This window comes from Gossypium arboreum, chromosome 6, assembly GCF_025698485.1.
Source record: "Gossypium arboreum isolate Shixiya-1 chromosome 6, ASM2569848v2, whole genome shotgun sequence".
Classification (NCBI taxonomy): domain Eukaryota; kingdom Viridiplantae; phylum Streptophyta; class Magnoliopsida; order Malvales; family Malvaceae; genus Gossypium; species Gossypium arboreum.
In genome coordinates, this window is record NC_069075.1 from 142,943,375 (window position 1) to 142,969,634 (window position 26,260).

At 33.0% G+C, this 26,260-nt stretch overlaps 1 protein-coding gene across 1 annotated transcript; it reads left to right on the forward strand.

Moving 5' to 3' along the window:
- The first annotated feature begins 4,826 nt into the window (after positions 1 to 4,826).
- On the forward strand, positions 4,827 to 6,332 carry LOC108456162 (receptor-like protein 33). Its single transcript, XM_017754761.2, has one exon. The coding sequence runs from the start codon at positions 4,911 to 4,913 to the stop codon at positions 6,168 to 6,170; it is 1,260 nt and encodes a 419-aa protein (XP_017610250.1). The 5' UTR covers positions 4,827 to 4,910; the 3' UTR covers positions 6,171 to 6,332.
- The last annotated feature ends 19,928 nt before the right edge of the window (positions 6,333 to 26,260 follow it).

A 26,260-nucleotide genomic window follows, 5' to 3' on the forward strand; every position in this document is an offset into this window, starting at 1 on the left:
TTATTTTAGAGCGTTTGACCCAATTCTTTAGGCATTGTGTAACATCATTGAAGAATATATATAATTGCTACTATGACCCATTTCTTTCAAAACGGTAAGCTTCTCCAGGCATTCAACTTAATTAACTATTGTGGTACTTGTCCCTAAAGGCGAAGCCCCAATGAGATTAACAAACTATAGACCAATTCGTCTTGCTCCGTGGTTAACAAATGTATTACCAAGGTAATTGCCAATAGATTGCAAAACTTACTACTTTTTGCACATAAGTAGCAGCCAGTGTTCCTTTATAAGAAGGTAGGACCATCATAGATAATGTCCTACTATCACTAAGAGATAGTGAAGGAAAGCTTTTGATTCTAAAAATTGAGATTTTCTATTAGACACCTTACACGCCATGGTGCTTCTTACACCTAAATCAAAATTAAATTAAATTTACAGTATATCAAGTATGGTTAAGCAACAGCTGATATGGAAGGTTATTTGATGGAAATAACCCATACACTTATGAATGATGAGCCTTTTTTCTTGGATGTTGATATAAAAGATATGATTGATAAGTCTTTCTTTGATGGTTTGTGTTCACTTTTGGCAAGTTCACCAAATAAAAGTTATCAAGATCAGATGACCGAAACAATAACAATTGAAACTCAAGATGCAGGACTTGGAGAATCATATGAAGTTGCAGGGTCTTGCAATTTGGATGAGCCTTGCACTTTAAACAGTGAAGACCGAGAAATTCCATGCAATGAAGATGTTATCTTCTCCAAACAGCTACAAAACAATGGCAGTTTCCTTAACTGGACATGAAAAACCTGACAATCCTTTATTTGCACACGTAAAAGATAGTGAGGATTTACCGTGTGTAGCGGTTGTAGCCCCTGCAGGTGATAGTTTTGTATCCAATGGTTCATCCAATAGCCACAACAGTTGTCCACAGGTGAATCCTTCTGCAATTAAACAAGAAGTGGATGCTTTACGCACGATTGTTGATCATCCACCACCAGAAGCAGAAGAGTTACTTATTGAAAGTGATGAAGATGTTCCTTATTTCTCAGATGTCGAGGCAATGGTATTGGTATGCCATCAACTATTACTGATCATGTCACTTTAATTATTGTCATCATTATTTGTTCCTAATTTTATTCATGTTTTTTTAACAGATCCCTGATATGGACTTGGATCCAGATGACCAAGATTTATGTGACTGGGAAGGTAATATAAATTCACATCAATTCGATCTTTGCTTTAATCTCAAATGTTGCCTTGTAGATGAAGAATCCAATATTTCCTTCTCTCCGTGCAGTCGCTAGATATCAGCACGAAGATAGTAAAAGAGCAACTATAAGGCTAGAGCAGGGTCCCAATTCTTACATGCAAAGGGCCATTGCATCCAACGGAGCCTTTGCTATTTTATACGACCGTCATTCCAATCATTATTATATTAAGAAACCTGAGATATTCTATCCTCGTACCAATTACCATTCTCATGTATTTGGATGATATTTGGAGCTTGTATACCTATATCCGTGTGCTGGACATAGGTACTTCATGAAAAATGAAGAGTCCAAACAAATATGGGAGATTATAGGATAAAAGCATCATGGAGATTTTTATATTAAAGTCAGATTGTATTTTGTTCTCTTTACTCAAAACATGGACAAATGAATCTTTGTATGTTAGATCAAAGAGGAAATTAGACATTTTTGTTAAAAATTTCATCTAAATCTATTATTAAAAACTGACATGACTTATTCACATATACTTTACGTTGACGTAGACGAACCAATTTTTAATAGTAGAAATAGATAAAAATTTTAACGAAAAAACCAGTTTGCTTTTAAAGCTAGTGTACATAAACTAATTTACCTATTTTTTAAGTAAAAGAGACAGAATGTAATCCAACTCCTAATATAAAGGCATTGTATTTTTGCAGATTATAATTTTGATGGATTAAATTTTTTTTAATACTTTAAGCTTTTTGATTGTGTAGATTTTACTTGGTAAAACAAAAGAAAATTTCATTGTTGACATTGACTTAGGAAGACAAGGATGTGCTACCAATGTGTCAATGCAGCACGTAAGATTTGCCATGTCTTTATATATATATATATATATATATATATATGCATGTAGTAAAATTACCATAGAGACTCTTATATTAAGAGTCAGATTATATTTTATTCTTTCTATTGAAAAAATAGGTAAATTAGTCTCTGTACCTTACATTAACGAATAAACTGGTCTTTTTGTTAAAAATTCCATTCATTTTCTCATTTAAAAACTGGTTTTTGTATGTCAAGTACAAGTGGCATGTCATGTACACGTCATATGCCATCGTCTAATTATTCCATTAATCACGTTAATTTTTTATAGTATAATTTGAATGAAATTTTTAACAGAAAGGATCAATTTGCTCTTATACTAACGTATAGAGACTAATTTACCTATTTTTTTTAAGAAGAGAGAGTAAAATACAATCTGACTCCTAATACTTGTATGTATGTACATAGGCATGTATAGTCAAGTCATTATTCCTATAAATAGCTATATCATTTGAATGTTTTGCCTATTAACAATGTAATAGGCAATTATCAACATTGAAGAAGATGGATCTTTCCATCTTAAAAACCTCGGCAAATGTTCGATATCGATAAACAATGAAGTAGCTCCTGGACATAGCCCAAGTCTAAATTCTGGATGTTTGATTCAGGTACTTTTTTCATCTTCCTTTCGTAAATATATGCGGTAATATGTATCGAACATTGTGACATACATATTTTGATGCTGCAGACCTTTTTTTTCTCGAGTTCGTCAACAATTGTTGATCTGTTAACGATGATTTTGCAGATGAGGGGAGTCTCGTTGATCTTCGAGACGAACCAGACATGTGTGAAGCAGCATTTGAATAGCGTGGCTGAAAAAAGGGTAAGCTTGTGAGCCCTTTGTTAAAGCTTTGTGCTTTATGAACAAAGATGATTTACAATTGGAGCCATTGCTCACCTTTGTTTTGTGGTTAGTTTCATGTAAATTACTGATCACTTTTTACTCTTGTAAAGTATATAATTTGACATAATGATAAATTTAACCTTAATGTTTACTTTTTTTTTTTGGTTTATTTGACTTTTAATTAAATTTGGTCCTTAATTTTTAAAAATTAGTATTTAACCTTAATGTTTATATATATATTTTGTCTATTTGGCTCTTTTTTAGTTAAATTTGGTCTTTAACTTTTAAAAATTAATTGTTAAGTCATTTACCATTTACGAAAGAGTAAAAGAGTTGAATTGCTGTTTTTTAATGGAAATATTGGCTAAAGGGTTAATTATTTAAATATGATAGTTTGCATTGTAATTTATTTATATATATTTTTAATTTTATGAATTTTTAAAAATATATTTTATATTTATTAAATTATCTGTTGATATGGCATATAAGATAAATAGTGTCGAGCTAATATGAAGTTTAACGTTTTAGTCAACATTTTTATTAAAAATAATTTAAATTTTTAAAAGATTAATAATCAATTTTAACTTAAAAAATATAAACATTCATCATTAAATTTATATTTATGTCATATAAATTCACTTATGGTCTTTCAAAATTGCACCGAAGTCAATGACAAATTCACCACAATTTGAGACTTTCAAACTTGTAAATTTGATTCAACTTTCATAATGAAAAATTAAAATTTTGAATATATTTAATTTTAATCTAAAATTATTTGAGATAGAAATAATTGAGTATTAAATTGAATGACAGAACTTGAAATAATCTTAAACGTGGCACGATCTGAACAATTTACCCAATTTAAAAAATCAACTAGCAAACATAGAAGTTGAAATATTCTCAATCTTTGTATTTTTCGTATTTGAAATTTAATTCATTGTTTTTTCTCAAAATTTAATCCTCTTAACTTTAATGACATAAACAATTAAACTTGTATATTTAAATCTAAAAAATGAAAATTTTAAATTCTCAAAATAAAAATAAAATATCTAAATTTCAAATATATAAAGAATACATGAACTTGAGTATATTTTAGCGAAAACCCTAATGGCTAGAGTAAAATTAATCAAATTAGAAATTATATGAACTCAAAATAAATATGTTATACTACCTCAATGAGTCCCCTACACGTATCCTTAACATGCGAACTTCATGCTACACACGTGTTCTCGTTAGATGAACTTTACACTAAGCGAACCTCAAATATCGAACAGTGAAATAACAAACTCTCACTAAATCATTTTTATTAAAAACGCATATAACCTTGAACCCATTAATTATCTAACCATCTTAAAATATCATATCACCAACCTAAAATGTCATATTACCGCCACTAAAAAAAATTGTGATCAAGATTTGTCTCCCATATGTAAACTCACTCACAAGATCATTGAATACTCATCCAAACTTTTAGAACCTTCTTCCCCAATTATTCTCACTTCTAAACTCTCTTCACCACCACCATATAATAAGACTCTTCACCCTAAATCAAGATGAACCGCCGTCATCTCCATCATTTAAACGTCCTTGTTGATTCTACTTATCAACAAAATAAAAAAACTTTAAAACTTAAATTAACCCGAATAAAATTAATTGCATTCATATTGACCCCAACCAGAACCAATCCCCTAAGTGTGAGACCCTACAAGATCTAGACCATGTTCAAATCACAAATCGTAAACTCAGGAGTGCACATGACATGAGATTCACCAAAATAATATATTTAGTATATACTGATACACTCAGTATCAACCGTTACTTTCGAATCTTGAAGAAGATTGTTCATACAATATAATATTTACACATATATACATATATATACACACAGACAATAGCCGTACGGTACAATCAAAACCTCTCCATTTTTCCCAGTTTCCCTTATTCAACCTCAGATCCAAAAAAAGATGTTTAAACCTATTGTTTTCATGTTCATATTCACAAAGCTGTTCTTTTCTGCAAATTCCAAAACACATCCAGCTGATATAAAAGCACTCAATGCTCTCAAAAATGGCGTCGACCCTCGTTCCATTACACCTGGATCTTGTTTAAGTTCATGGGATTTCACCATAGACCCATGTGATAACATCTTCACCGATCATTTCACTTGCGGACTCAGGTGTGACCGAGTCGTTTCAGGTTTGGTCCGAGTCACTGAAATCACCATTGATCCTGTTGGTTACTCTGGTTCACTCACTTCAGTTCCATGGAACCATCTTCGTTATTTGAACACGTTGGATATATCAGATAATTCGTTTTCCGGGTTGGTTCCGAACGAGTTCTCGAATTTAACTCGTTTGCGTCGACTCGGTTTGTCTGGCAACTCATTCGCCGGCGAAATACCTTCCGTTCTTGGCTCACTTCATCAGCTTGAAGAACTTTACTTAGATAACAATCGGCTCCATGGAGCTATTCCTTCAAGTTTCAACAACTTAACAAAGCTGAAACGACTCGAAATCCAACGGAATTATATCTCCGGCGAGTTTCCCGATTTGGGTTCACTTAAAAATCTTTACTTCATCGATGTAAGTGATAATAATATCTCCAGTGGAGTTCCGTCGACGTTGCCATTATCGCTTGTTGAGCTTTCGATGGGGAACAATAAATTAAATGGAAATATTCCCCATGACATCGATAAGGTCAGGTTCTTACAAGTCTTGGATCTCGGTCACAACATGTTTTCCGGCACCGTACCGTCAGTTTTGTTCCGGCATCCGTCCTTGGAACAACTCACGCTTTCTTACAACGAGTTCTCGTCATTACAAGCACCGGCAGTCGACATAACTTTAAACAGCAACTTGATAGCTCTCGATTTAAGCTACAATAAGCTTCGAGGTTTGTTGCCGACTTTCATGGCGTCGATGCCGAAGCTGACGGCTTTGTCTTTGGAACATAATGAGTTCACGGGCATGATACCGGCTCAGTACGCCGTGAAAGCTGCTGTTGCCGGGAATGACAATACGTCGTCGTTCGAGAGGCTGTTGCTCGGTGGGAATTACTTGTTCGGACCGATTCCGGGGCCGTTGTTGGGTCTTAAACCGGGTTCTGCTGACGTCAGCCTGGCGGATAATTGCTTGTATCGTTGCCCTGATGCCTTCTTCTTCTGCCGCGGCAGGGATCAGAAATCGGCGGTGGATTGTAAGAGCTTCGGTCCTACTATTCCTTAAGAGATCGACTAACATTTGTATTATATTTGGCATTGTTCTTATTATCAATGGTTTACAATAGAAATTTTAGAAACACAGTTTTGTACCTTTTGTATGCTGTTTTACATTTTTTGAACTAAATCTAAAAATCAGAGTTGAATCCAACTTTTAAATCAAATTAAAGGATAGAACATTGGATCCATCATTAGAAACCACATTAATAAAAAAAGTAGTCAAGATGACACAAATGAACTTTTTTAGCTTACCTCGTCAGTCACAAGTGTAGAACCTTTTCTTGCATGGCTCACATGCACATCATCAATCTCTATCCATTATCGCTCACCCAAAACTTATTGTGCCCCCTCAATAGTCCATCATGATGGGACATGTACCATACATGTATTAAAATCCCAAATTAAGAGAAAGTCACTTACAATTATAAATACTTCGCTCTAGCCTAGAGGAAGAGGTTTCTCCCTTTTCTTCTCATTTGGCTCCTTTCACCTAAAAAACCTAGATCAAAGACACCACAAACCCAGCTTCACAGCCCTCTGCATGCCACCCTTGAATCGTCACTCAAGCCTTCTCTTCCTTCTTATTCTCAATAAATTCTTTTATTTTATTTTCAAGAATTTAACCTAAAAATAACATTATAAACAACTTAAAATCAACAAAAAAATTAAAATCATTAATAATTAAAATTACAATTTTAAATTTCAAAATTAAAATGACTAAATTTATTGAAATAAAAAAGAAAATTAAAAGTGATTTGAAGCATATTGGTAAAAGTATAATAAAGATTTTTGTATTATAAATATATTTGCTTTTTGTCCTCTTTACTTAAAAAGAACAAATTAATTCATATAGGTAAGAATAAAGAGCGAATTGGTTATTCTATTAAAATTTCATCAATTTATATTATTAAAATTTGATCAAATACATTAAAAAATACACATTGCATGTCACATGTATCTTTTTGATTATTCGTTAATCATATCAAATTTTAACAATAAAATAAATGAAATTATTTAATATTTTATTTATTTTGCAAAATGCAATACGAGTAGTGGAGTAAAAGGCCATGGAATTGTGCTCTTTTCAGGATTGGGTATGCATTTTGAGGTCTCAACCATTGCTTTGGGAAGTTGAAAAGCAATAACTTAGCTTATTATTGCAGAATTTTGCGGTAATATTATAGTATTTCCACCATGTGGCTTTCGATGCTTTTGCTCGCAAAGTACAAATGGGGTAGATATCTATAAATACTTTTTTACAATATTTAAATATTTTAAAATTTCAATAGGTTTATTTATTGACATTAAATTTGAGTTTTTTAATACAATAAAAAATGGCAGAAATAGCGCAATCAAATAATTATTTATGGAAATAGCACGAAAATATTGATTGGGGTATCACGTAATGTGTATGATAAATCTCAAAATTATATATGAATGTTGATTTAATGTGTAATTTATATATGAATTTTGATTTGGTAAAATTATATACAAGAAATTTTGATTGTAGTTCAAATGTATATATATAAAACTTCAAGTTTTAGTCAACTATACATATTTATATTAGATAAATATGCAATATGTATACACTTGAAATAGTTCTATATTGATAATAATGTTCTTGATTTGTGAAAATTGAATAAAAAATCATATATAAAATTGCAAAAAATTCATATATAACGTTGCACATTTGACCAAAGTTAATGTATAATTATTTTCGTAGAAAGACCTCTTTGACCCTTCTAAATTTTGATATTGAGAAAATTAGTCACTCTCAAAAAATTTAGAGCAATTCAGTCGATGTTAATTTTGAAAGTAAGTAACTAATGACAATTAATCATAATGATAATATTTTTGGTCAATTGTACATATTTTTATTGGTATAATAAAAATTTTAGCCTTCAAAGTTTACGCATTATGTCAATTTGGTTTTGATGTAATAAATTCACCTCAAAACATTTACACATTCTATTAGTTTGGTCTTCATTTAACAAACTTAGCCTGCAATATCTACACATTCTGTCAACATTTTCACAAAATATATAAACATTAATGGCTAAATTTATTATTATATAAATTAAAATTATATACGATTGACAAAAAATATTAATAGTCATTAATTTTTCTTAAGTACTCACTTTTAAAATTGACATAAATTAAATTATTTCAATTTTTTAAAAGAGACCAATTTACTATAGAAGAAGTGCTTTTATCGAAATTTTAGATGACTATTAGGGCTATTCTATGCATTTAATTTCCTTTTAAGATTCTTTTGTACGGTGATTAATGTTTGCATTTAAGGATCCAATTTCATGGTAATGTTTTATTAAGGTAAACATTTACCAAAAGTTAGTGTTCATTGATTGATTGCTAATTAACCAATGCTTCGATTCATAATTTTCATTAGCTCTTAAATAATAGGAAAAATATGTTTATGCGTGTCAAAATTATATCATTATCATTACAATAACAACTATATTAATTAAATTAAAATTTAATTTAATAAATTTGGTAAAAAGTTCATACTTAAAATGGAATGTTTGGTAAATAATTGGATAGTTAAAACATATGAGTAGTCCATAAATTATTGGGTATGGTTTTATTACTAACTATGGATTCTTTCTCCTCAAATAAGAAATAAATAAATTAGATTCATTCATACAGAAAAAGCACTAAAATACTACTACTAATGGTAACACACATTTATGAAAGAAAAGAAATCAATCTTATAAAAATAATGCGAAATAAAACTTAAGAAGGGTCTTTAATGCAATGTGCCAGCGATAAGAGCAATGCACATGAAAGTTGTACATTGGAAAGAGTTATTTTTTTTATCCAATTCAATCTCACACTCACACCCATCCATTTAAATTACCACACACATGTAATTTATTAATTGAATTGTGACTTTGAGAACGAGGGGAACACTCCTAGCCAAATTAATGGATCAAATATTGGGGTTCCATGGGAAATAGCTACTAATGTTTGTATGCACGACTGTTTGCAAGATTTTAGGTTGGAGTTTTGTAGATGGAATAAATAATATTAAGAGAATTTTATTAAGAGTTTAATTTGGCTCAAATTTTAAATTTAATTGAGATTTAATATGATTATTGAATACTTTAAACATTTATTATAATATATGCAAAAATAGAGGGTTGGTAGCAATCTTCACCCCAAAAATGAAAATTTATTTATATAATCTCTTTAATGTGTATGAAGTCACAAGCTAGTACAATGATAAAAATATACTTTGATTCTTTCCAAATTTCATTATTCATTTGTGCCTTTAAAATAGTTTTCTGACTTCACCTTGAACTTTAAGTTGTGTTATTTATTACTATATAAAGCTTTTGATTGAATTGGTGTCACATATCAATCGAATCTCAACTTAATTGTAAAATCACCAAAAGTCTATTCCTTTTACAAAGCAACACATATTATTTTGAGGGAATTTATATCTTTTTTGTATTTTAATAAATCTAAAAAAATACATATACATAACAAAAATTATGAAATTTAAACCCAATACATCATAATATTTGTAACGGCCTAATTTTCAGTGGTGTCGGAAATGGTGATTTGAGATCACTAAATTCGACAAATAAGATTGAACAAGATAGTAATTTAATATTTATGAGTCAAGTAAGAATTTAGAAGAATTTGTGAAATGGTGAAATTAGTGAATTAAAAGAATTTATTAGGTCAAGCGGGTCAAAAATGAGGTATCGAGACCTCAAAGTTGAAAATCGAGCTATAAATATTTTTATAAATATTTATGGAGTGTCATTGAGTTAGTATTAAAGTTTCGTTAGAAAATTTTAACGTTTGGATGGCTAATTAATTAAAAGGATTAAATTGAAAATAGTACAAAATTTGTTAAATTGTGAGTAAATAGCTTAAGTATTTAAAAAGATGGATTTAAAGAGAAATTAGACCCAAAGGTTAATGGCTGGACGGTTTGGGTATGAAATAAGCAAGAAAACAATGTGAACAAGGGGCAAAATTGGAAATAGATAAAAGTTAATAGTTAAATAATGATGTAATTGAAAAATCTAGACATTTCTTCATATTTTCTCAGCCAAAACGCCATAGAAGGTCTGGAGAAAGCTCGTTTTTCATATTTTTACATCATGTGAGTCTAATTATTGCTTTTTCTTGATAATTTTTATGTTTTTATGACTTTTACAATTAGGTCCACTTGTAGAATTCATTAGTTTTTGATTTTATGGGTGAAATTGGAAGTTACCCTGGATGGATAAGGGAATTTTATGATGAATTATTATGAAATTTAAGTTCTAATTTCATATTAAGGTGGTTTTATTAAGTGATTTTGATAGGAAATGATATTTAGGACCTAATTGTGAAAAAGTTGTGAATTGAAGGTTGCTGTTGAAATTCAGAATATAAAAGGTTTTGAAATAGTTTATAATGATAAAATAAAGTGTTAATTGAGAAAAATTAGTTCAATTGATGGGTGAATTGAGTAGCGACTAAATTGTGAAAACTGTAAATTTTGGGGTAAAAGTGCAATTTCAAAATTTGAACAGCATAAATTGTGAAGTGAAATAGAAATCAAATAAATGCTAATGAGTAGAAATATTTTATATTATAGATCAAGAATCCAAAGAAGAACGAGGAAAAGAAAAAGTTATGAATAGTCCCTAAATTTCAATATCTTCTACAAATTAGCGGGTAAGTTCATATGGTTGAATTTAGATGTTTATTTGTGAATGATTGAAGTTTATAATGTGTTATTATATACTGAATTTGTTGTGGGATTGTGTAGATTTTGTTAATGAAAGAATAAATGTGGAAATGCAAATTAGGAAAAACACAGATTGAGTACGTTCGTATCGTGACGTGTGATGAATTGACGGATAAGACCATGGTTGTTCCATGGCAAAGCGTGAAATGTAGGTATGGTATCATCCATACTGAGTTGTGAAATGTACGTATGGTATTATCCATCTTGAAATGTGAAATGTAGGTATGATATTATCAAATCCATACTGAGTTAAGAAATGTAGGTATGGCATTTCCCATACCGAGTTGAAAAATGTAGGTATGGTATTTCAATGAGGAAAACCATACGGAGTTGTGAATCGTGGCATTGAGCAACGACGTACTCAATTTCGTAAGCCGTTTCCTAATTTGGTTATAAGAAATAAAGAGAAGTGATCCAAATGGAAGAGATTGAGTAGTTATTCTTGTTGAGCTCAACTATGTGAATTATTATAACAATGGTTGTGAATCGCAGAAACTTTAGTAAGTGTTTTGGTATTGTTTGGAAATATTATGTTTGGTAAGCATTACTTTTAACCTATGAACTTACTAAGCTTCAATAAGCTTACTTGTGTGTGTTTAATATTTTTATGTAGATTGACTTGAAGTGAAGTGGGTAGATCGGATCAACACAACAAAGCACACTATCCAGATCAATTCCGGTAGCTTTTGTTTTATGTTTGAAGATTTATATGGCATGTATAGAGTTTAAATGAAATGAAGTAAAGATGTTATAAACTAGTTAACAACATTTTGTACTAAAATAGTTTTTGGTTAGTAGCAGTAGTCTGAGTTTGAAAATTCACCATAAATCATAAAAATATAATTATAGGTTGAATAAAATATTAAATTAAGTCTTATTGAATCTAGTTTCACATAGAAGAAACGGTGTAAGCAAAAGGCTTTCATATCAGGAGATATTTGAATTTTTGTGAGACAAGGTCAGAGTGATTTTGAACTCCCCTGTTCTGATTTGTAAAAATCATTAAAAATTATAAAAAATTAATTATGAGTCATACTATATATGTATGGATTCCTTATTGAGTCTATTTTTAATAGAAATAAACGTCTTGGTTATTTGAATTCTGTACATGGAGAAATTTGGTTCAGTAGTGAACAGGGGTCGAGCAGCCGAACCCTGAAACAGGGGAGACTTCAACTAATAAACTGTACTAATTGGCCCAACCAAAAATTCTAGAAAAAAATTAGTAAGTAGATATATGAGCCTAGATTTGGGGAAAATTTACGGATTTAGATTTCGAGTTTTGTAACTCGAGATATTATTTTTTTTGCATCTGTAACGCAGTTGGATAGCTTGTCTGGAAAGTGTGATATAAATTGTTTGAATTTGTTTAAGTGCTCAAATAAGTTTAGTAATGCCTCGTGCTCGACTCCGGCGACGGTCTCGGGTAAAGGGGGTGTTACATTTATTGGTATCAGAGCTTTGGTTTAGTCGATTCTCAGAACGAATTTGATGTGTAAAGTGTTTAAAAATACATGCCATATAAATCTGTGATAGTGTGATGTGAATGATCCGATCTAATTACTAATTTTTGTTATAGATTGTAAAGATGTCTGATAGACCCGATGGTGCTAGTCAGGAAGAGGAAGTTAATAGTAGAATCTGAGACTTACGAGCGGGGAACAAGTGGTAATGTCCCGATTTCTTTGATGAGAGAGGAAGAACTTAAAAATATGATTTATGGATTAATGAATCGGTGGTATCATGAAACAATACAAGGAAGAAGTCAGCACAACAACCTCCTCCTCCCCTCTTGTACCACCGGTTACAACCCGGTTGCTCCTTTTTAATAGATGAATCTAGCAAAAGAACACCAATTGAAAAACTCGAAAGTTTGGAGTGAAGAATTTCGAGGAGATCGGACGATGATCCGGTTAAAGCGAGTATTGGTTAAAGAGTTTGGAGAGAGTTTTAAACAAATGATGTGTTCTCCGGAGGACTATTTGGGATGTGCGTTCCGCTATTGAAAGAAGAAGCGTATAATTGGTGGGAAACCATTGAGGCGATGGTACTGCAGATAAACTTACAGGAATTCTTCCAAAACGAATTTAAGAAGAAGTATGTGGGAAAGAGATATTTAGATAAGAAGAAGAGAATTTCTTGATCTTCGACAAGGGAATAAAATAGTGGCGAATATGAAAGAGAATTTGTGTATCTCAAGAGATATGCTCGGGATGTTGTAAACCGACAGAGGAAGAAATGTGCATTAGATTTGAAGAAGGGCTTAATGATGAAATCGAATGATGATTGGAGGTACAGAGTTTCGAGAATTTGTGATTACATCGATCGAGCTCAAAAGATGGAAGAAGTGTATAACGAGAAAGATGCAAAGAGAAAGAAGAGGTAAAGAGGTATACAAAAGAAGTTTCTCTAGATCAACTTCGACTTTTTCGGCCAAAAAGTTCAAAAATGATTCTGGTCGACCTGTTATAATCTCGGAATGATCGAATAAAAGTAAAACGACTCAACAAGATGTCGGAGTAACTAAGAAACCAGCAGCTAGTGCTAGTAGTGTGCAAAATATTCCGAGACTTAGATGTAAAAATTGTGGTAGATTTCATATTGGTGAGTGTTGGGGAAGAGCCGAGCTTGCTATAAATGTGGTGGAACTGATCATTTTATTCGGATTGTCCTCAATTATTAAAGAAGATAGAGAACAAGGGAGAAGCAAGCAAATACTCCTCGAAAGGTAAACGTTCGGTCAAAGTAGTCTTCTTTGGGACTGTTCATTCGGGAACGAGATATCTGCATGACTCGATCGAGACAAGAGTACCTGCACGTACATATGCTATCCGGCAAGGGAAGAAGCTTCGCTCCGGATGTGATAGCTGGTAATTTCTATCTTTTGATGATTCGTATATGCTTTAATTGATCCCGGATCTACACATTCATATATTTGCCTTTGCATTAGTGTCGAAAAGAAAATGACTATTGAGTCCACCGACCTTGAATTGCAAGTCACTAATCCACTAGGGCAAAGTGTGTTGGTTAATTTAATATGTCGAATTGTCCTTTGAAAATACAAGGTCGTGAATTCTCTGCTGATTTAATGTTGTTACCTTTCGAGAATTTGATGTTATTCTTGGAATGGATTGGTTGATTGAACACGATGCCATAGTGAATTGTAGAGAAAACGGATTGATTTAAAATGTCGACAGGGAAATAGTTTCACTAAGTTTTGGGATAAAAGAATGATGTCAAAATTATTTCAGCTTTACTGTTTCGAAAATTGATTCGGAAGGTAATGAAGCATTTTTAGCTTATATTCTTGATACTCGGGGTTCGAATTGAAGATGGAACAATTGTCGATTGTTAATGAGTTTCTTGATGTGTTTTCGAGGAATTACTGGTTTACCCCGGATCGTGAGGTTGAATTCACAATTGATGTAATTCCTGCATGCACTCCAATATCAATAACACCGTATAGAATGGCACCGGTGAGTTAAAAGAGTTGAAGACACAGTTGCAAGAGTTATTGGATAAAGGGTTCATCAGACAGAGTACATCACCTTGGGGCGCACCTATCTTATTTGTGAAAAAGAAAGATGGTTCGTTGCGATTCTGTATTTATTACAGGCAGTTGAATAAGGTAACAATTAAAAATAAATATCCATTACCTCGTATCGATGATTTATTTGATCAACTGAAAGGTGCTGCAGTGTTCTCAAAAATAGACCTTAGATCTGGGTATTATCAGCTGAAGGTTAAAGAGTGTGATGTGCCAAAGACTGCTTTTCGAACTCGGTATGGTCACTACGAATTTTTGGTAATACCTTTTGGTTTAACGAATGCCCCTGCTGCATTTATGGATTTAATGAATCGAATTTTTCAGTCTTATTTGGATAGATTTTGGTGGTATTTATTGATGACATATTGGTCTATTCAAAGACGAATCCGAACATGCACAAGACTTGAGAATTGTACTACGACGTTGAGAGAAAACGGTTATATGCGAAATTTAGTAAATGTGAGTTTTGGCTTCATGAGGTTGGATTTCTGGGTCATATTATATCAACTGAAGGAATTCGTGTGGATCCAAGTAAAGTTTCAGCAGTGGTGAATTGGAAAACACCGAAGAATGTAACTGAAGTGCGAAGTTTTCTGGGATTAGCAGGATACTATCGCCGTTTTGTAAAGAATTTTTCCATGATTGCTTCACCAATGACTCGTTTATTACGTAAGAATGTTGAGTTTATATGGTCGATGAATGTCGTGAGCTTTGATCGATTAAAGAAAATGTTAATGAAGCTCGGTCTTAACTCAACCGAATCAGTATACCGTATGTTGTGTCTGATGATGCATCTTTAAGTGGTTTGGGTTGTGTGTTAATGCAATCGGGAAAGGTGGTGGCTTATGCTTCACGGCAATTAAAACCACATGAAAAGAATTACCCTACACATGATCTTGAGTTAATGCAATTGTTTTTGCCTTAAAAATTTGGAGACACTATTTATATGGTGAGAAGTGTTATATGTATACGGATCACAAAAGTTTGAAATACTTAATGACTCGAAGGAACCGAACTTAAGACAGAGACGGTGGTTAGAGTTCTTTGAAAGACTATGATTTGGTTATTGACTATCATCCGGGAGAGCTAATGTAGTTCTTGATGCCTCGAGTCGAAAGTCATCCTTGTTTGCACTTCTGCAATGAATGCTCATTTGGCTTTTAATGAAGAAGGTGTCGTATTAGTAGAATTGAAGGTAAAACCAATGTTTCTTCAACAAATTCAGAAGCTGCAGAATGAAGATCCAAAATTGGTGCTGAAACGGCAAATGGTTCGGGATAATTTAGATTCAGAGTTCAGTATTGATGATGAAGGTATATTGCGCTATCATAATAGGATTTGTGTTCCCAATAATTCTGATTTAAAGAATGATATTCTTTCTGAAGCACATAATAGTATGTATTCTATTCATCCGGGTAGTACAAAAATGTATGGTGATCTGAAAAAGACATATTGGTGGCACGGTATGAAAAGAGAAATTTCAAATTTATTGCAAAATGTTTGATTTGCCGCAAGTTAAAGCGAGCATCAAGTGCCAACGGGTTTATTACAACCCATTATGATTCTGAATGGAAGTGGGAGCATATTTCAATGGATTTTGTGTCAGGATTGCCTGTGACTCCAAGAAAGAAAGATTCGATATGGGTGATTGTTGATAGATTGACAAAGTCAGCACACTTTATTCCAGTTAGAACAGATTTTTCACTTACTAAGTTAGCAGAATTATATGTGTCAGAGATTGTGAGACTACATGGAGTTCCAATATCTATCATTTCAGACCGGGATCCGAGGTTTACTTCAAGATTTTGGAATAAATTGCAAGAAGCCTTAGGCACGAGATTGAATTTTAGTACAGCATTTCATCCTCAAACAGATGGACAGTCAGAGCGAGTGATTCAAATTTTAGAAGATATGTTAAGATATTGTATACTCGAGTTTGGTGACAGTTGGGAAAGGTATTTACCGTTATGAGTTTGCTTACAACAATAGCTATCAGTCTAGTATAAAAATGACACCATTTGAGGCTCTTTATGGTAGAAAATGCAAGACTCCATTGTGTTGGTCTGAATTGAGTGAATCAAAAATAGTTGGGGTTGATTTGATTCGAGAAACCGAAGAGAAAATTCGGATTATTCGAGATAGTCTAAAAGCTGCTTCAGATCGTCAGAAGTCATATGCGGATTTAAAACGAAGAGACATAGAATATGCAGTGGGTGATCGAGTATTTTTAAAAGTTTCACCATGGAAAAGGGTGTTACGATTTGGTAAAAAGGGAAAATTAAGTCCGAGATTCATAGGGCCATATGAAATTGTGGAAAGGGTTGGTCCTGTGGCTTATCGTTTGGCTTTACCTCCGAACTTGAGAAGATTCATAATGTGTTTCATGTGTCTATGCTAAGGCGGTATAGGTCGATCCTTCACACGTAATTCCCATACCGAAATTGAGCTTCAACCAGATATGACTTATTCAGAAGAACCAGTGAAGATTTTGGCTCGTGAAGTTAAGGAATTGCGGAACAAAAGAGTATCATTGGTTAAAGTATTATGGCATCGACATGGTATGGAGGAGGCAACCTGGGAAACAGAGGAGTCAATGAGATCACATATCCAAATCTATTTTCAGTAACAAATTTCGAGGACGAAATTTTTAAAGGGGAGAGTTGTAACTACCTAATTTTCAAGTGGTGTCGAAATGGTGATTTGAGATCACTAAATTCGACAAATAAGATTGAACAAGATAGTAATTTAATATTTATGAGTCAAGTAAGAATTTAGAAGAATTTGTGAAATGGTGAAATTAGTGAATTAAAAGAATTTATTAGGTCAAGCGGGTCAAAAATGAGGTATCGAGACCTCAAAGTTGAAAATCGAGCTATAAATATTTTTATAAATATTTATGGAGTGTCATTGAGTTAGTATTAAAGTTTAGTTAGAAAATTTTAACGTTTGGATGGCTAATTAATTAAAAAGGATTAAATTGAAAATAGCACAAAATTTGTTAAATTGTGAGTAAATAGCTTAAGTATTTAAAAAGATGGATTTAAAGAGCAATTAGACCCAAAGGTTAATGGCTGGACGGTTTGGGTATGAAATAAGCAAGAAAACAATGTGAACAAGGGGCAAAATTGGAAATAGCATAAAAGTTAATAGTTAAATAATGATGTAATTGAAAAATCTAGACATTTCTTCATATTTTCTCAGCCAAAACGTCATAGAAGGTCTGGAGAAAGCTCGTTTTTCATATTTTTACATCATGTAAGTCTAATTCTTGCTTTTTCTTGATAATTTTTATGTTTTTATGACTTTTACAATTAGGTCCACTTGTAGAATTCATTAGTTTTTGATTTTATGGGTGAAATTGGAAGTTACCCTGGATGGATAAGGGAATTTTATGATGAATTATTATGAAATTTAAGTTCTAATTTCATATTAAGGTGGTTTTATTAAGTGATTTTGATAGGAAATGATATTTAGGACCTAATTGTGAAAAAGTTGTGAATTGAAGGTTTCTGTTGAAATTCAGAATATAAAAGGTTTTGAAATAGTTTATAATGATAAAATAAAGTGTTAATTGAGAAAAATTAGTTCAATTGATGGGTGAATTGAGTAGCGACTAAATTGTGAAAAGCGTAAATTTTGGGGTAAAAGTGCAATTTCGAAATTTGAACAGCATAAATTGTGAAGTGAAATAGAAATCAAATAAATGCTAATGAGTAGAAATATTTTATATTATAGATCAAGAATCCAAAGAAGAACGAGGAAAAGAAAAAGTTGCGGAATAGTCCCTAAATTTCAATATCTTCTACAAATTAGCGGGTAAGTTCATATGGTTGAATTTAGATGTTTATTTGTGAATGATTGAAGTTTATAATGTGTTATTATATACGAATTTGTTGTGGGATTGTGTAGATTTTGTTAATGAAAGAATAAATGTGGAAATGCAAATTAGGAAAAACACAGGATTGAGTACGTTCAGTATCGTGGACGTGTGATGAATTGATTGGATAAGACCATGGTTGTTCCATGGCAAAGTGTGAAATGTAGGTATGGTATCATCCATACTGAGTTGTGAAATGTAGGTATGGTATTATCCATCTTGAAATGTGAAATGTAGGTATGGTATTATCAAATCCATACCGAGTTAAGAAATGTAGGTATGGCATTTCCCATACCGAGTTGAAAAATGTAGGTATGGTATTTCAATGAGGAAAACCATACGGAGTTGTGAATCGTGGCATTGAGCAACGACGTACTCAATTTCGTAAGCCGCTTCCTAATTTGATTATAAGAAATAAAGAGAAGTGATCCAAATGGAAGAGATTGAGTAGTTATTCTTGTTGAGCTCAACTATGTGAATTATTATAACAATGGTTGTGAATCGCAGGAAACTTTAGTAAGTGTTTTGGTATTGTTTGGAAATATTATGTTTGGTAAGCATTACTTTTAACCTATGAACTTACTAAGCTTCAATAAGCTTACTTGTGTGTGTTTAATATTTTTATGTAGATTGACTTGAAGTGAAGTGGGTAGATCGGATCAACACAACAAAGCACACTATCCAGATCAATTCGGTAGCTTTTGTTTTATGTTTGAAGATTTATATGGCATGTATAGAGTTTAAATGAAATGAAGTAAAGATGTTATAAACTAGTTAACAACATTTTGTACTAAAATAGTTTTTGGTTAGTAGCAGTAGTCTGAGTTTGAAAATTCACCATAAATCATAAAAATATAATTATAGGTTGAATAAAATATGAAATTAAATCTTATTGAATCTAGTTTCACATAGAAGAAACGGTGTAAGCAAAAGGCTTTCATATCAGGAGATATTTGAATTTTTGTGAGACAAGGTCAGAGTGATTTTGAACTCCCCTGTTCTGATTTGTAAAAATCATTAAAAATTATAAAAAATTAATTATGAGTCATACTATATATGTATGGATTCCTTATTGAGTCTATTTTTAATAGAAATAAACTTCTTGGTTATTTGAATTCTGTACATGGAGAAATTTGGTTTGTAGTGAATAGGGGTCAGAGCAGCCGAACCCTGAAACAGGGGAGACTTCAACTAATAAACTGTACTAATTGGCCCAACCAAAAATTCTAGAAAAAAATTAGTAAGTAAATATATGAGCCTAGATTTGGGTAAAATTTACGGATTTAGATTTCAAGTTTTGTAACTCGAGATATGATTTTTTTTTCATCTGTAACGCAGTTGGACAGCTTGTCTGGAAAGTGTGATATAAATTGTTTGAATTTGTTTAAGTGCTCAAATAAGTTTAGTAATGCCTCGTGCTCGACTCCGGCGACGGTCTCGGGTAAAGGGGGCGTTACAATATTAGCTATCTAAATTCATCATTTAAACCAAACTTATATATAATTTTTGTAATTTTTATTAAATTTATTACATAAAATTTCCCATGGTTTAATAGTTATTAAGCAAGTCTAAAACAAATATGTGAAATGTCAAAGCATGCTAGGGTATTTGTAGACCAATTCACACGAGAAATGCAAATGTATCAGCAGTTTTCTCGCTTGGCAGGGACTGAGTTTTTGGCAATGTTTACCCGTTGCCTCAAGTAATAAAACCGTTACCATGGATAGCCTTAAATGCAATAATTAAATGCATAGAACTGCTGTTAACATTATGATTAATGGTAGACAATTTTAATGGCAAACAATCCAAGTGGTGCAAGTTGAGCACCCTAAAGTTGACTTTGAAAAAGTGGCATGAGATAATTTTTTTTTGGTCCTTGAGATAATGGGCTATTTATTGTTTGGTCCTTGAACCTCAACTATAAATAGGCCTTCTCATTTCTCATTTCAATTAATCCCAACCAATCTTTCTCTCTTAGTTTTCTCTCTTCTCCCATTTGAGAATTCTTGAGGAATTCTATTTGTTTGTAATATTTTGGAGATAGTAAAGTTATCATCTGGTGCTAGTGCCTGAGGACGTAGGTATAATTTACCGAACCTCGTTAAAACTCTTGTGTTCTGTTTTGTCCTATTTTTCTTTCAATATTTGGGGTATAATAGTAGTATTTAATTGTGCTATTAAATTACTATAGAAGGGATATTCTGACTAAGGAAAGACTTGGTATTTAAGAGATCTTTATGATCCACCTCTCTTCCCTGGGAATTGAACTTTGTGTGATTTTTTAGTACAATAATTTACACGCTTCCGACCCTATTGGAACAACAAGTGGTATCAGAGCCGAAGGTTAATCGTAGTATGCTCTGTGGTTGCAATTTAAACTGATCTTCCACATCAGAAAAGATTTCCTTAGGTATATTGAAAGATTATGGAAAAAACGGCCGGTTTAGGAGCTTCAACATCGTCCATGTGGACAAGACCGACAATTGCAAATGCAAGATTGGCCGTGGAGATCTTTGATGGCACGGGCCATTTTGGTATGTGGCAAAGTGAGGTTCTAGATGCCCTTTTCAGCAGGGGTCTAGACATTGCAATTGATGAAGAGAAACTAGATGATGTACAGGAGAAAGATTGGAAGGCGATCAATCGGTTGGCATGTGGCACAATTCGATCATGCCTTTCTCGAGAGCAGAGGTATGCTTTTTCAAAGGAGACTTCGCAAATAAGTTGTGGGTGGCACTTGAAGAAAAATTTTGAAGAAAAACAGTCAAAATAAGCTCCACTTGAAGAAAAACATTTCGCTTCACTTATGTCCCAGTACCACAATGAATGATCACATTACCAAATTTAATCAGTTAGTCACCGATTTGCTAAATATGGATGAGACATTCAAAGATGAAGATTTGGCTTTGATCTTTGTTGGGGTCACTTCCGAGGAGTTTGAGTTCCTAGAAACTACTCTACTTCATGGCAGAGTGATATATCTCGAGCGAAGTGCATGCGGCCTTATACGATTATGAGCAGAGAAAGAAGGACAAACAGAAAAACTCAATCAGAGATACAGAAGCTTTAGTAGTCCGAGGTCGTTCATACACTCGGAAGAAAACTCAGAAGGGGAGATCAAAGTCAAAGTCCAGACTCGGGAAAGATGAATGTGCCTTTTGTCATGAGAAAGGCCTTGAAAGAAAAATTGTCCAAAGTGAAGAATAAGGAAAAGTCTGCTGTAGATGCTTGTGTTGCAAAGCATGATACTAGTGACTCTGAACTATCACTGGTTGCATCATCATCGTCATTCCATTCAGATGAGTGGATTTTGGATTCGGGTTGTACCTATCATATGTCCCCTAACCGGGAGTGGTTCTCTGATTTAGTAGAACTAAATGGAGGAGTTGTTTATATGGGCAATGATAATGCCTTTAAAACTGTTGGGATAGGTTCAATCCAATTAAAGAATCAAGATGGATCAACCAGAATTCTGACTGATGTTCTGTACGTGCCCAGTTTGAAGAAAAATCTCATCTCATTGGGAGCCTTGGAATCCAATGGTTCAGTTGTTACTATGAGAGATGGGGTTTTGAAAGTGACATTTGGCGCACTTGTGATATTGAAGGGCATCAGGAAAAATAACTTGTATTACTACCAAGGTAGTACAGTTATTGGAACAGTCGCTGCATGTAACGGCCTAATTTTCAGTGGTGTCGAAAATGGTGATTTGAGATCACTAAATTCGACAAATAAGATTGAACAAGATAGTAATTTAATATTTATGAGTCAAGTAAGAATTTAGAAGAATTTGTGAAATGGTGAAATTAGTGAATTAAAAGAATTTATTAGGTCAAACGGGTCAAAAATGAGGTATCGAGACCTCAAAGTTGAAAATCGAGCTATAAATATTTTTATAAATATTTATGGAGTGTCATTGAGTTAGTATTAAAGTTTCGGTTAGAAAATTTTAACGTTTGGATGGCTAATTAATTAAAAGGACTAAATTGAAAATGGCACAAAATTTGTTAAATTGTGAGTAAATAGCTTAAGTATTTAAAAGATGGATTTAAAGAGCAATTAGACCCAAAGGTTAATGGCTGGACGGTTTGGGTATGAAATAAGCAAGAAAACAATGTGAACAAGGGCAAAATTGGAAATAGCATAAAAGTTAATAGTTAAATAATGATGTAATTGAAAAATCTAGACATTTCTTCATATTTTCTCAGCTAAAACGCCATAGAGGGTCTGGAGAAAGCTGGTTTTCATATTTTACATCATGTGAGTTTAATTCTTACTTTTCTTGATAATTTTATGTTTTTATGACTTTTACAATTAGGTCCACTTGTAGAATTCATTAGTTTTTGATTTTATGGGTGAAATTGGAAGTTACCCTGGATGGATAAGGGAATTTTATGATGAATTATTATGAAATTTAAGTTCTAATTTTATATTAAGGTGGTTTTATTAAGTGATTTTGATAGGAAATGATATTTAGGACCTAATTGTGAAAAAGTTGTGAATTGAAGGTTTCTATTGAAATTAAGAATATAAAAGGTTTTGAAATAGTTTATAATGATAAAATAAAGTGTTAATTGAGAAAAATTAGTTCAATTGATGGGTGAATTGAGAAGGACTAAATTGTGAAAATTGTAAATTTTGGGGTAAAAGTGCAATTTCGAAATTTAAACAGCATAAATTGTGAAGTGAAATAGAATTGAAATGGATGCTAATGAAGGAATGATTTTATAATTATAGATTAAGAAAACGAATCGAATCGTGGAAAGGAGAAAATTCAAGAATAGTCCCGAATTTCTACGACTTTTACAAATTAGTCCAGTAAGTTCATATGGCAAAGTTCAATGTTTTGATATGAAAATATTATGATTGTTAAAGTATTTTATTGTTGATGAATACTATCAATTTGCATTAACTAATGAATAATGTGTAACTAAAAGTACAAATTAGTAGGAACAATGGATTTGAGTGCTTCTATTCGTGACCACGATGAGTTGATTGAAACATATGTGACAAGTGTGTCCGTTTAAGACCATAGCTGGGCTATGGCATCGGTGCAATGTGATAATGTGACTCAGTATAAGACCATAATGGGCTATGGCATCGGTATAATGTGATAATGTGATTCCAGTATAAGACCATGTCCAGGATATGGCTTCGGTATGATATGTGAACCGTGTAAGACCATGGCAAGGCTATGGCTTCGTGTGTGATGCGTATCAATGTGAAAGTCCATGGTTTACTATGGCAATGTGATAATGAAGCACTCAATTCCTTATTGTTCCCTAATTTGACAATGAAGTAAATGAGAAATGGGCCTAAGGGAGTTAAATTGTGAGTTGCCATATGGAAATTATTCCAATGAGTTATTAATGAAATTGTGATTTGGAGGATGAAATAGTTAAACTAATAGATATATGATTGTGTACGATATTTGATATGATTTGTGTTTATATGCCTATGAGCTTACTAAGCTTCAATAAGCTTACTTGTGTGTGTTTAATATTTTTATGTAGATTGACTTGAAGTGAAGTGGGTAGATCGGATCAACACAACAGGGCACACTATTCAGATCAATTCCGGTAGTTTTTGTTTTATGTTTAAAGATTTATATGGCATGTATAGAGTTTGAATGAATTGAAGTAAAGATGTTATAAACTAGTTAATAATATTCGTACTAAAACAGTTTTCAGTAAGTAGCAGTAGTTTGAATTTGAAAAATCACTAAAAATAGTAGAAATGGAATTAAATAATGAATAAATTATGGAATCGAATCTTGATGAGTCTATTTTCATATGGAAGAAGCAAAACAGGTATATGAGCTATATTTTATGAGATGTTTAAATTTTTGTGAAACAGGGCCAGAGCGATTTCTGGATCCCCTGTTCTGACTTTGGAAATTCACCATAAATTTTACAAAGATAATTAGAAGTCATACTTTATATGTACAGATTCCTTATTGAGTTTAGTTTTATTAAAGACAAACGGCATAGTCATTGAAGCTCTGTACAGAGAGATATCTGATTCGTAATACACAAAGGTCAGAGTAGTCAAACCCTGAAACAGGGGAGATTTTAAATAATAAACTGTACTAATTGGCTTAACCAAAAATTCTAGAAAAAAATTGGTAAGTAGATATATGAGTATAAATTCAGAGAAAATTTACGGATTTGGATTTCAAGTTTTATAACTCGATATATGAATTATTTAGCAACTATGACATAGTTGGACAGCTTGTCTGAAAAGTATTATATAAATTATCTAAATTTGGTTAAGTGCTCAAATAAGTTTAGTAGTGCCTTGTGCTCGACTCCGGTAACGGTCTCGGGTAAGGGGCGTTACACTGCAGCTTCCGGTAACAAAGACTTGGACTCAATGCAGTTGTGGCATATGAAGTTGGGACATGCCAGCGAAAAATCCTTGCAAATTCTGGCAAAGCAAGGATTGTTGAAAGGTGCAAAGGCTTGCAAATTAAAATTTTGCGAGCATTGTGTTCTGGGAAAGCAAAGAGAGTGAAATTGCACCTTGCTATCCATAATACAAAAGGTATTTTGGAATATGTTCACTCAGATGTGTGGGGGCCTTCCAAAACACCTTCGTTGGGAGGAAAACACTACTTTGTTACTTTTGTTGATGACTTTTCCAGAAGAGTTTGGGTGTATACCATGAAAACTAAAGATGAAGTGCTTGGAGTTTTTCTTAAATGGAAAACTATGATCGAAAACCGATGGCAAGAAAATCAAGCGGCTTAGGGACGGACAATGGAGGGGAATATAGAAGTGATCCGTTCTTCGATGTGTGCCAAGAGTATGGTATTGTTCGACACTTCACAGTTAGGGATACACCACAGCAGAATGGAGTGGCAGAGCGTATGAATCGAACATTGCTGGAGAAAGTTCGATGTATGTTGTCCAATGCTGGGTTGGGCAAGCAATTTTAGGTGAGGTCGTGACATACCGCCATCTTGTTAATCGTTTGCCATCATCGCATTAGAAAGAAAAACTCCTATGGAGGTATGGTGCGGAAAAGCGGCTCTGATTATGATTCTTTACATGTGTTTGGATCCACCGCATATTACCATGTGAAGAAGTCAAAGTTAGATCCGAGGGCAAAGAAAGCTCTCTTTATGGGAATCACTTACGGAATGAAGGGATTTCGTCTTTGGTGCTTAGACATAAAGAAAATGATCTCATAGAGAGATGTTACCTTTGATGAATCGCCACATTGAAAAGGTAGCGAGATAAAGATATTCAGACGAGCGATACTCCACAAGGCGGTGGAGTGTACTCCAAAACAGTGGAGTTTGAGCGGATGGGGATTTGCCAGTTAATAAGTCTAATTCTCCAGCCACAATGGAGGAATTAGAGGTTGAAGAGGTTCGACCCAAGAACCATTAAGTACACCGAACCGGGCCAGGTTGCAAGGCCAAGGAGAGAAATTCGTAAACACGCTCGATTCTTGATATGGTGGCTCACGCCCTTCCGTTATTGATGATGATATTCTGTCACTTATCAAGAAGCAATGCAAAGCTTAGAAAGTGACAAATGGAAATGCGCCATGGATGAAGAAATGCAGTCTCTCCGGAAGAACAATACTTGGGAGTTGGCGCAATTACCGAAAGGTACAAGGGCAATCGGATGCAAATGGGTATTCGCAAAGAAAGATGGATCTCCTAGCAAGAAAGATATTCGCTACAAGGCAAGATTGGTAGCTAAAGGCTACGCTCAGAAGGAGGGAATTGACTACAATGATGTATTTTCCCCTGTTGTGAAGCATTCTTCCATCAGAATTTTGTTGGCCTTGGTAGCACAATTGAATTTGGAGCTAGCTCAACTTGATGTTAAGACGGCTTTCTTGCATGGTGAGTTAGAAGATGAGATCTATATGACTCAGCCAGAAGGATACACA

Excerpts from the sequence above, each read along its gene's own strand:
- LOC108456162 (XM_017754761.2), top strand. The coding sequence starts at position 4,911 with ATGTTTAAACCTATTGTTTTCATGTTCATATTCACAAAGCTGTTCTTT.